This window comes from Etheostoma spectabile, chromosome 20 (assembly GCF_008692095.1).
Source record: "Etheostoma spectabile isolate EspeVRDwgs_2016 chromosome 20, UIUC_Espe_1.0, whole genome shotgun sequence".
Lineage (NCBI taxonomy): Eukaryota > Metazoa > Chordata > Actinopteri > Perciformes > Percidae > Etheostoma > Etheostoma spectabile.
In genome coordinates this window covers 12,405,445-12,417,876 of record NC_045752.1, presented here as the reverse complement: position 1 = coordinate 12,417,876, position 12,432 = coordinate 12,405,445, and the positions used below count along the sequence as shown (strand labels likewise).

At 40.5% G+C, this 12,432-nt stretch overlaps 2 protein-coding genes across 4 annotated transcripts in view; one reads left to right on the top strand and one right to left on the bottom strand.

The window, feature by feature from the left end:
• Window positions 1-940, bottom strand: part of togaram1 (TOG array regulator of axonemal microtubules 1) — a 15,184-nt gene extending 14,244 nt beyond the window's left edge. For 2 of the 3 annotated variants that reach the window (XM_032500284.1, XM_032500285.1), the window contains exons 1-2: window positions 652-940; window positions 1-42 (exon numbers count right to left, since the gene is read on the bottom strand). The exon at window positions 1-42 is cut by the window's left edge and continues 1,137 nt beyond it. The gene's annotated coding sequence lies outside the window, so the exon portion shown is untranslated. The remainder of the gene's footprint in view (window positions 43-651) is intronic. The other variant, XM_032500286.1, reaches the window with a different exon arrangement.
• Window positions 941-2,151: 1,211 nt separating this feature from the next.
• klhl28 (kelch like family member 28) lies at window positions 2,152-12,337 on the top strand. The gene is made up of 6 exons (XM_032501293.1): window positions 2,152-2,340; window positions 3,880-4,140; window positions 4,242-4,879; window positions 5,012-5,455; window positions 8,275-8,483; window positions 8,986-12,337. The coding sequence occupies exons 2-6, from the start codon at window positions 3,880-3,882 to the stop codon at window positions 9,147-9,149; spliced, it is 1,716 nt and encodes a 571-aa protein (XP_032357184.1). The 5' UTR covers window positions 2,152-2,340; the 3' UTR covers window positions 9,150-12,337.
• Window positions 12,338-12,432: the final 95 nt, after the last annotated feature.

The window sequence follows — 12,432 nt, the reverse complement described above, 5'->3', positions numbered from 1 at the left end:
CTGAGTGGTTGGTGATGGAAAACCACTCTCCAGTTTGTCAAGCTGTGAATGCAAAAATGAGAAAATTTACTTGGGTAGCCACTTACTGAATCAATTCCAGTTGGCTGAGGGTGAAATGTGGCGCAAAAGGTTTCGTTATAATGCACATAAACATGTTACACAATCACGTAACTGTGCATATTTTAACTGAGCGAGAGTCTTATTGCTCCTCTACATTACGATCGATCTTCATGAACTAGCTACGTTGGATTGGAGCGAATTGACACAACCACTTGTGGCTGGCAAGCACGGTAACGTTACTTATCAGCAGAAAGGTTGAGATGGGTTATCCTGCTGTACGTTACATTATTCCAGGCTATCCATCACAACATTAGTAAAAGTGTGTGTTGATTACAGCCGCAGCCAGATACCGTTATACGATACTTAGTAATGCCCTAAATGGGTTCAACGTTACAATCGATCCCTGACTACATCGTTACCGTTAAGCAGCCTAACGTTACATTAGTTAGCTAGCTAAGGTTACATAGAACCATAGCTATCTGCAACATCACTCAAACGGTGCTAAGCTAACTTGCTACTCTGCTAATTGTGTTAGTGGTTATTGCTGGCTGACTGTGCTAGCAAAGTTAGAAAAACAGCAACAAATTAGACCTTGCATTCCTTCTGGTCCTCTTCCGTGACGCTCTATGAGGCTATCTAACGTTACGTCGTCCACATTTCCATGTCATGTTGCGGCAGCTTCACTTCTCTAAGTGCAGACGTTTTCCGTGGTTGTTCCAGTAGGTATGTTGAGTGTTGAATGTTTGAAAGCTACCGAGTTATTAGAGAGAAGCCCACACACACACCGAGGCAGCAAAATGGCGAATACATGTCGCAAACTGAGCGCTTCCATGGTGACGCGAGTTCCAGGCTTCTCCAGGCAGGATCATCGCCACAGAGAGCTGCAGCGATTTCTTTAACTGTCTATGTGAAAAGTCAAACCGAGTCACAAAATTGAGATATAGCTGGACTTAAACGTACATACATATCCTTCATGTCTATCTGTGCACATGTCAATTTGTTTACTTACAGTTTTGATCTCCGCACAGTTATATAAATATCACTTAAAATGAATGTTTTTGTTTGCTTTGTTGTTTGTGCTATTGGTATATTCATAAAGAAAAGTATACATTTTCTCAAATATAGGCTACTTATATAGTACCGAGGTATTAGAGAAAAGCCCACTATAGCTTACATTTTGCAGAAACAAATTTCCCCGCATATCATATGTATAACATCAACATCTATTCCACCAACGTCTCGTCACCAGGTTCGCCTCCAGCAAATACACAGTGCCAATTTGTTTCATTGCACTGCAGTCGGCATATGTTAGTTTATAGCCTATTATATAAATACCTTATATTTGAGAAATATAGTATATTATTTTAGCCACCCATATATCCACGGTTTTATTATTAGAAAAATGGTCACTGCCTTAGAATAATGATTTTCAAAATGCCATCTATGGCACCCATGCTCTGGGGTACAAATTGGGTTCACATTTACTGTAGAATGGTCATTTATGCTAAAATAATTTTAACAATTAAAGGAACAATGAAATAGTACTGTATATTTATCAGTACTGTACTTAAGCACATTTGTACTTTATGTACTGTATGCCACTTTATAAACAATACCTCTACAACACACACACACACACACACACACACACACACACACACACACACACACACACACACACACACACACACACACACACACAGACAGATAGACAGACAGACAGACACACAGCATAACAAATTCTCAGGGTAAAAAAATCCTATCTATCCTAATCTCTATCTATCAAAAAGAATGTCATAAACATATGCTGCTAAAACTTTTACTGAAGTTAAGTTGTTAACGGAAAACCTTTACTATGAAATTATAACATTTTTAAGAATCTTTTTTTAGGGAAAATGGGTGTTCAAATGATATAAACACACATTAATACTGCGTTGTGCGTGCGTGTTGATAAAAATGTCTGTAGAATAGTGTTTTTTTTATTTTCTGTAAAATAAATACTGGTAAAGTTCACTATATCGTTGTAACACATTTTTTCGGCTTGTCGCTTGCTATCATCTCTTCCTTAGAAATAGCTTTGAATCTCGTTTTATTTTGAAAAAACAACGGAAGTGGGTGTGCTGCTACGATAGCTCGTTATTATAAGAGCTCATCTATAGCTTTGTGGTTAGGTTGGCAGTAGGTTGTTTTGTTGAAAGCCGCCCGGGGTTCCCAATCGTCGCCACTGCAAAATCGGTTATTACAGCGGCGCACCAGACGGACTAACGTTATAGGTTACAGGTTTGTCTTTCTTGATTTGACGATATACTATATATATATAATTTATTTGGCAGTTAGCTATAACGTCACGTTTTGTATCTGTCAGCCATGTTACTGTATATCAATCAATGATGCAGCTAACGTTAGCCACAGTAACCGTGTTTATTTTTAGCAGCTAACCTGCGCCGACTGCACTGCAATGAAACAAATTGGCACTGAGTATTTGCTGGAGGTGAACCTTTTTGACAAGACGTTGGTGACATAGATGTTGATGTTAATATAAATATCATATCCGGGGAAATTTGTTTCTGCAAAATCTAAGCTGTTATTGGGCTTTACAAGTGAGTAAGCTAGCGCACTAGCTAGCTGGTTGCTGCTGTGAAGCTAAGGGGTAATGTAATCTAGCGAGTTTTGATCTGGCCGTGTCCTCCGTTCAAAAATTAAGCCAAGGCCTCAGAAAACAAAACTAACCGTTCCCATTATTAGTATTATTATGCACCACAGCATGTATGTAGTTGGCTTGGGTTAAAACATGGTATGCATACTAGCCAGAACGGCTGGTTGATTTAAGTAGCATTAGCACTAGCTAGATTAAGAACATACTCACAGTAAACCGCTATAACCGAGACGGTCGGAATAACTACTGTATTACTACAAAACATCCCTGAATGAAAGATACTACAAGTGGGGATGTCACGATACCAAAAAATCTCAACGCCGCGATGGAGGAAGGTCTGGCAAAGCGAGACTACCAAAATGCTAACTGTAGATACGATACCACCAAAAGAACACTATACTTGATACCAAAGTCGATACCACGGTGTGTGAAATTACTTTTTATGTAAAAATTCAAACATTGTAAAAAAAACAACAACAAAAAACAACCACGGATGGCACGGGACCGGATATTCCATGAGTAATCATCGACACCAATACAATTTCATGATTCTTGATACCCAATTCAATACCACGGTAAAAATCATATGATATAAATATCCTTTAAATCGTGTATTTGAGAGAGGGGGGGGGCTAGCTATCGAAGCTAACGTTAGGCAGTGTAGGACAACGGCAGAGAGAAACCGACTTTACGTTACTTTCTGTTTGGGAGCTCCAGGCTTTCTCTAACTGTTTATGGCTACAGGTGAAGTTAAAAGCCATTGCCACAGTCAGTGAGCACCGTGCACGAAAATGAGGGGCTCTGTTTTTCTGTGCTGATCGGTCTTCTTCTCCAGCATTTAGCGGAATAATTGCATCCCCTGGTACCTCAGGTACTTTAAAAACGAGTACCGTCACATTTTCTGAATTCTGTTATTGACTTGTTACCAAAGTACCTGTTCGCATGACATTGCTACTACTCAGGAATGTTTCCTTAATGTATGCTGCAATTACGTGAGGTTGCACAGGACAGCCTTGTGTCTAGTCCAGGGACAAGTTGACACATTTTTAATCCACAGGATTTCCATTGGCTGTTGGTAGAATAGTTATTCATAACATTTCACTGCATCAATAGCCTTTTACAAAATGTCAACAATGCACTGATATGTGGATTCCTGCTCTCAGATGGAACAGCAGGACCAGTCCTATATGTTTGCCAGTCTGAAACGGCCTCACTCAGAACAGCTGCTGCAAGGCCTCCAGCTCTTGCGGCAGGATCACGAACTATGTGACATTGTCCTGCGTGTGGGTGATGCCAAGATCCATGCACACAAAGTAGTGCTGGCCAGCATCAGCCCTTACTTTAAGGCCATGTTCACGGGTAACCTGTCAGAAAAGGAGACCTCCGAGGTGGAATTCCAGTGCATCGATGAGACTGCCTTGCAGGTATGCTTGGAGCCAGCAGACACCTATTAAACCGCACTGATTAACTTCTAACCTGTACCATAGTTTTTGTTAATGTGACACTTTTGCTCTTTTTCTTGTAGGCCATCGTTGAGTATGCATACACTGGCACAGTGTTTATCTCCCAGGAAACAGTGGAATCTCTGCTACCGGCTGCCGATTTACTCCAGGTTAAGCTAGTACTTAAGGAGTGCTGCTCCTTCTTAGAGAGCCAGCTGGATGCTGGAAACTGTATAGGCATCTCCCGCTTTGCAGAGACTTATGGCTGTCATGACCTGTGCCTGGCTGCAACTAAATTCATCTGTGAGAACTTTGAGGAAGTTTGTCTAACAGAGGAGTTTTTTGAACTGACAAGGGCGGAGTTGGATGAAATTGTGTCCAATGACTGCCTTAAGGTGGTCACAGAGGAGACTGTATTTTACGCCCTGGAATCGTGGATCAAATATGATGTAACTGAGAGACAGCAGCATCTGGCTCAGCTGTTGCACTGTGTTCGTCTTCCACTCCTAAGCGTTAAATTTCTCACTCGCCTATATGAAGCCAACCACCTCATACGAGATGACCACGCATGCAAGCACCTGCTCAATGAGGCCCTCAAATATCATTTTATGCCTGAGCATCGGCTCTCCTATCAGACTGTGTTGTCGGCACGGCCCAGGTGTGCCCCGAAGGTGCTGCTTGCGGTAGGAGGCAAGGCAGGACTGTTTGCAACATTAGAAAGGTAATCATGTCTAGTTGATGATTTTAAGCATTATTGAACTTTCCAAATTCTGTGTTATCTATGCCCTATTTCTGTTCTGACTGTGTTTAAAAACAACCTGACAAACCGGTCATATCTGTCTCTCTCTTACAGCATAGAAATGTATTTCCCTCGGACAGATTCATGGATAGGTCTGGCCCCTCTCGGTGTACCCCGTTATGAATTTGGAGTAGCAGTGCTGAACCACAAGGTGTATGTGGTGGGAGGCATCGCCACACACATGAGACAGGGCATTAGCTATCGGAGACACGAGAGCACAGTGGAGAGCTGGGACCCCGAAAGCAACACCTGGTCCTCTGTGGAGCGCATGGCTGAGTGCCGCAGCACACTCGGTGTGGTGGTCCTGGCCGGCGAGCTGTATGCCCTTGGAGGCTATGACGGCCAATATTACCTCCAGTCGGTGGAGAAATATGTCCCCAAGTTGAAGGAGTGGCAGCCTGTGGCCCCCATGACCAAGTCTCGCAGCTGCTTTGCCACCGCTGTGCTGGATGGCATGGTGTACGCTATTGGAGGCTATGGCCCAGCCCATATGAACAGGTAATACAACTGAGAGTGGATATGATCTTTTTGTTTTACTTGTGGAAATTTACTGTATGTTATGGGCTGTTAAACATTAGGAATGGAAAATGTTTAGTTATTAATATCTGTCTTGTCCTGTAGCTTGCCCAGTTATTAGCAATGCACTGTATCATTTATTCTGAAGCTTCCCAGTTCTGTGTAGTATATGGTACATTTCTTTCTCTTCAACTGTAACTAAGGCTGCACAATTATGGCCAAAATGATAATGACGTTTTTTTTTTTTTTTTGTTGATCAATATTGTGATCACGATTAATTATCATGATTATTTGTTGATTTTAACCAACATATTTTATTGTCACATAGGCTATTTTAAACTGCTTTCACATCCATATTTTGCTACATTCTTCTTATGTTGAAGTTGTATGTTGTATAGCCATACAGCTGCAACACATGTAAATGAAAATTAGCTATCTGAATAAATGGGGATGTGTGTGTGTGTGTGTGTGTGTATAGTATGTATATGTATATATATATATATATATATATATATATATATATATATATATAATATATATATATATACTATATATATATATATACACACACACACACACACACACACACACACACACACACACACACACACACACACAACATAACTGATTAAATGTGCTAGGGAGAAGGGGGTGCGATGGACGTATTTGCTACTCACAGAGTGACTGCTGACTCATTTAATGGGTCCAGCATGGGTCGAATGGCGGGTCAGCAGAGTTACACACGTGTGTATGAAATGTCTGTATGGTCACTGCGCTGCATTTTTATGAACTATGATATTCTGGCCATGGGTCACATCTCTCGCCCAGGTCCAGCAGGCTCCATCTCCCACGCTATCACTCTGCAAACTGAAGTTAGTTGCATTCAATAACTTCTTCTGTGTTTTTCGCTGTGGCAGCCGCGATAGCATAGTTACCAGCGGAAACACTGGTACAAATACAGGTTTGCCTCTCATGCTTAACAATATACAGCTGTGTTAATAACAATTAAAACTTTAGACAAATGTCAGAAGTGTGGCCGGGCTGCGCGGAGAGTAAGAGGAGAGAGTAGAGGAGAGGAGAGATCCAACACAGGCACGGCTTTACAGAAGAAATGGGTCATGTAACGCAAAATGAAACCATATCCATATAAACAACATTGCAGTGGATGCGAGGACATTAGGTGCACCGGTGTGATCTAGAGGAAAAATATTACTTGCGCCCTAGAACCCTGTGAGCTAACAGACACTAACTAGCACTGGTCACTGCTGTTGTCTGAAAAACAACACAGACGGGACAAAATGTTGCGTTTACTGGTAAACCTTGAGACCGACGTATAAAATTTAAAAAAATTGCTCGATCACGCAAATTTGAATGTGGGAATTCAAAATCATGATTGTGATTAAAATTGGATTAATTGTGCATCCCTAACTGTAACCTCTTTCTTTGAAGTTTCTGTACAATGTGAAGGCAATGAAGGATGCCACATAGGATCAACGTGGTGCTCTACCACTCCTTTTTTCATTTTATTTAATTTTTTAAAAGCTTGTACCTCTTTTAGACCTCCTAAGCTGGTGTTTCCTCTCAAGGTCTTTGTTAGTTAGTTAGTTAAAAGAACTGGCAATCAATTGAAGGATGGGACCAGGGGCCTGTCGGTGTGTGCGAAGGAGCCATAACAGAAGTTGTTGCTGAAGTTTCATGGGGAGGGTGCCCAACTGTGTGCTGCGGGTTAGACCTCTGTTTCTGCTGTGGTTCTCTAGTGAGCAACACACTGTGTTGCTTGTTTCCTTGACTCCTGAAACCCCTCAGGAGAATGTGTTTGGACAAAGAATCTTTGGGGACTATTTTTTTTTCTTTCCCCAATGGCTTTTATGTCCTTGCTTACTGCAAAACAATCCCTGATTGCTAGTGTTCCAGTTGCTGTCAGAGGGTTCAATGGACTCTGGTCAAATTTGGTAATTTACCACTGCCATTGGTTACTTCAGATCAGACCACCTGAACTGTTCTCTTTTAGCTTGAAATAGTATTCAAATGACTAAATATTGGTCCAATTAAGTACTATATATGGCTAAAAGAAATTATCAAAGAAATCATCAAGTCGGTTAGCTGCTTTTGAACTGAAATGCAACTTTTAAAAGAGTACATAGGAGTTTTTGTATGTCGTTGACTAATAATTACAAATTGCATATATGTAACATAACACTTTTCATAATTTCCGAAAGCATGCCACATCAATTATATTGTTACACCAGTGCCTGTTAGAGCTGGGCTATATATTGATATCATGTCTGTCGTGTTATGAGACTACTTGAATATCGTAATATGGCATAAGTGTTGTCTTTTCCTGGTTGTAAAGACTGAATTACAGTAAAGTGATGTCATTTTCTGGACTTACCAGACTGTTCTAACTGTTCTATTATTTGCATTTACCCACTTAGTCATTATATCCACATTACTGATGATGATGATGATGATTTATCAATACTCTCATTGTGTAAATATTTTGTGAAGGCACCATAAGTCAACACTACAATATTGTTGCGGTATCAATATCAAGGTATTTGGTAAAACATATTGTGATATTTGATTTTCTCCATATCGCCCAGCCCTAGTGCCTGTATAATATAAAAATAAGAGTTTCTTGAAACTGGTAAATCATTACAGCATTTGGCTGGGGACCTGTTGAGAAATTGCAGAAGGCTGGGATGTCGGATCTATTGACATTTAGACCTTTTTCTTTTCTTTTTTTCTTTTTTAAACCATTGTGTGCATTTTGTCAATTATGCTGCATCTTCTCCACACAGTGTGGAGCGGTACGACACCAGCAAAGATGCCTGGGAAATGGTAGCCCCCATGGCAGATAAGAGGATCAACTTTGGAGTAGGCGTCATGCTCGGCTTCATATTTGTGGTGGGTGGACATAATGGAGTGTCACACCTGTCTAGCATTGAGAGGTATGATCCACATCAGAACCAGTGGACAGCCTGTCGACCAATGAATGAACCACGCACTGGTGAGTTTACGTCATTCTCTTGCTAAAGCCCCTATTTGTACGAAATGCAAATTGGATTTTGGCTACCCCTAGTGGTACTATCTAAAGAGACTACACAGAGGCTTCAATAAAAAGTGGTTTTGGCTTGTACGTGCAGACTCTGTATCATTTAGCAGGGATGTGGGGGAAAGAATCGATACAGCATAGTATCGCAATATTTTCCATTTTGCAGCAATAAAATCGAAGTGATAAGAACAAACAGAGAAATGTGTCTTTTTAAATAAAACAATGTTGACAAAGTTTCTTTTTGGAGACATAATTTGAAATTATGGAAAGAAATTGAGGTTGGAAAAAATGTAATAAATTACAATACATCACATAATATTGCAATAAAATCACAGTAATATCAAATTGTGAGGGCTGTCCCACCCCTATCATTTGAAAGTATTGAGCTAACTGCATCTACAAAATGGTGACATTCATGTAATCACTTGGCTATAAATGACTTGCATTTGTTTTTCAGGTGTGGGATCTGCCATCGTGGACAACTACCTCTATGTGGTAGGAGGTCACTCCGGATCATCCTACCTGAACACTGTCCAGCGCTATGACCCCATCTCGGACAGCTGGTTGGACTCGAGCGGCATGATGTATTGCCGTTGCAACTTTGGTCTGACGGCCCTTTGACCCATGGCCCAGCCAGCTAGGACCCAATAAGAGAACTTAGACACAAAGACGTTTCTTTTTTGTTGTCTCCTCCTCCTACCCCACATTCATCCTCCAGGTGTAGAGGAGCACTGCACACCGTGAACACCAGAGGAGAGGGAGCCTACTGAGTGGATGGACGTGCCGGGCTAGCTGGCCGGCTAGAGGGGGACCACAGACATGGCTGCAGAGATGAGAGAGAGCTGCAAAGTTGTGCGGAACTGAGAGGAAGATCATTGGACAGCTGTTGTCACTGGCACGAGGAGATGACCGCTCTACTGCTGCTGGACCACAATGAGAACTCTGAGCCATTTCCCTAGAGGATTGTGGGAGAAAACTTGTCACTTTTGTTTCAAAATTCTGTTATGTTAGCAGATCTTTTTATTTTTTTTCCCTTAATGCCATTAATTGTGTTTAACACGCAAATCTTTTTTTTATTATTATTATTATTATTAATTTCCCTGCTGCAGCTGGAACCATGTGTTCAGATTTTGTAGAACACCGCAGTTGGCTGGTGTTTTTGTATGAATATGTGGTTGTTGGCCATGTAGTGTGTATGTCTGTGTGTTTGCTCAAGAGGCACATGCATGTCAGATAGGATTGTTTGTTTTGTTAACGTGTCTGGGTGCAGAGCTGATGCTTGGACTCGGCGACGCAAGAGTTCTGCATCAAAATCAGTGCTTCACAAAAAAGAGAAGTTGTAATCTTTATATTTTCAAAAAAGGGCTGCCTTTTTCCTCTCGTAAATAGTCTAAATAAAATATATGGAATATATTCTCTAGTGCATTGCCTGTAAAATGTCTTTCTGCACTGGGTCACTAGTGTGCGTGCGGATGTGTGTGTAGTTTGATTCTGAGGTTCATTGTAGAGCTGAGTGACAAATTCTCCTAAGAGTGTTCATCACTTAGTTTCTGCTTCATCCTCGGAGCCATTTAAAAAAAAAAAAAAAAAAAATCCATCTTCTAGCTTCTGTTACATCTTCCAAAGGTCAGGTCGTGCACTTGCTACTCTTTAGTTGAAATTGACCATGGCCCTTTTTTTCACCCTTTGGTCTGTACAGTATACCAACTGGTGCTATATTTAGGTTTCAGGATTCAGCTGTTTGTCTGTGTTGCCTCACACAATTAGGTCAAGCTCTGTTACTTGCTACTGCGTAAGATGGTAGTTAATAGGCGCATTTGAATGCGTATAATTGAATGGCCCCCAACCATGCAATAAAATAAATTCCTACTGCAATGGAAGCCTGTGGTTGGAAAACTGCAAACTTCTAGCCTCATGAATATCTAAAAAGTCTGAACGTTAGCACCGTTTTTCTGCCTGTGATTGGGTCAAAGTTTCCTCTTTTCACTTGCCAACTCCCTACTAAACATGTGATTCTCATGTAGCCATGGTCTTGCTTGCAAGCTCAGGTTTGAGGTAATCCATTCACAACTTCATGTGAAGTGCCAAAACATGAACTTTTGTTTTTGCATCTTTCCCACCTCCTGTGCTACAAACCGCTTCCTTGTGTGCCACAATTTAAACATTATCTTCCTGTCCTTATTGCCAATGTATTAGCATGATATTCTTCTATGCTGTCCTATGGAGATGGGATGATAGAGCACCAAGGGCTGTGCCAGCCAACTAGGGCCATGTTTCCACTGTCACCAGTCCTGTGTTCTGGGAGAGAGACCAGAGTGCTCCCCAGGCTCTGCAACCTTGGGTTAGGTTAACGGATAGGTCAAGCAATGCACAGCAATAGAAGGCACTAGACTAGGAAAGGATAGGTGTAGCGTGTCTTGTTGAGTCACTTTATGTCCTAGTTTGAGTTGCTTTGTGCACTGATGTTTGCACATAAGTGGAAACTTTAACCAAGCTCTGCATTGCACTTACAAACTATTTGATACATATTGTAATTTGTACATATGCTTTAATTTAGGATAATGGCATTTAGATAATGCAATAAGACTTCTGTTCTCTCTTTGTGTTTGTTTTTGTCTCTTCAAAAGACAAGGCATCTCATATTGCTGTAACAGAACATGGCATGTTTGTTGATTCACACTGTTGGCTGGTAATGTTGACATCTAAAGAAACATCAAATGGGAACATTGACTTTGCCTCATCCTACAGGGCATTTTATGTTGTCATTTTGTTGTACTGGGTCATTTGTACAAGGCATATGTTTATTGAGGCAGATTCAGATGGATTGCTCACAATCATTGCATTAATTATGACAAAGGGCCAAATTTGAGGTATACACATTTTATTTTTTAAATTCTGCCACTTTCACCACAAGTCTTGTAAATGTTAAACAGGATATGTGCTCATCCACTTGTACTCCAAACTTCATGAGTTGATGATTAGGGACACCATGACTACAGATGGGGACTTTAATGTTTGGCTTGCAAATTGGTGAGACATTTAATTAGTTGCATTACTATATAGAGTACTTTCCTTTACTTTTAAAAGTAAGATATAAGCAAGCTAAGCGTATTCCTGCAAATATTTCATTTTATTTTAGAAAGATGTGAATGACTTTTTTGTATTTATAATTTGTATTTATGTTGTGTAACCTGATTTTGTTTGCTAATTGTTTTGTACTAGGTTTTGTTGGTCACTCTACAGCCATGGCACAAATCACGCAGGCGTAATTATGTGCTACAGCCATGATTCCTCTAGCATCAATGTTACGTAAAGTGTCATGATTTTTGAGGTGTATATTAATTGCTTTAATCCATTTGAGAGACAAAGAAAATCTGCAAACGTTAATCTGCAAAAAGAAGGGATGTTAAAAATTGAGTTTGTATGTATTTTCATTTTGGCCTAACCAATGTCATGTTTTTGCCACCACTCTCACCAAAGTGCTTGTTCAAAGAAAGCAGTTGGATGACTAACACCTTCGTCTGCAATGGACTCCCACTGTTTGTCTGAAAGAAAGATTCTTTGAAACTGATGTCAACGTTAAGCAAATGACCACTCTGCTTCTTTTACATTTCCCATTGTGTGGCTGGAGTAAAGGTGATGATGATCTTGAATTTTCTATCCTGTGGATTAATACTGGAAGTACAAGATAACCTTAGGTGTAGAAACAGTAGCTTTTCACATTTTGTCATGTTTTGATTGAAGACATTTTAGTCTGTTTGTGTGGTGCAGTTGTGCCCAGTTTAAAATAAATGCCTGCCTTAAAAGGTCCCGTCTGCTTTTATGTGACTCTTGTTTTACACTCCCATGCAATGCAAGTGCAATAAAAATAAATCAATACCAGTGTACTCAAATATTTTTTTTT

Bases quoted from the DNA above. Each gene is read 5' to 3' on its own strand.
- klhl28 (XM_032501293.1), top strand. From the start codon at position 3,880: ATGGAACAGCAGGACCAGTCCTATATGTTTGCCAGTCTGAAACGGCCT. The intron at 4,880-5,011 runs GTAATCATGTCT...TCTCTCTTACAG, and splicing joins CTGTTTGCAACATTAGAAAG to CATAGAAATGTATTTCCCTC. The intron at 8,484-8,985 runs GTGAGTTTACGT...TTTGTTTTTCAG, and splicing joins AATGAATGAACCACGCACTG to GTGTGGGATCTGCCATCGTG.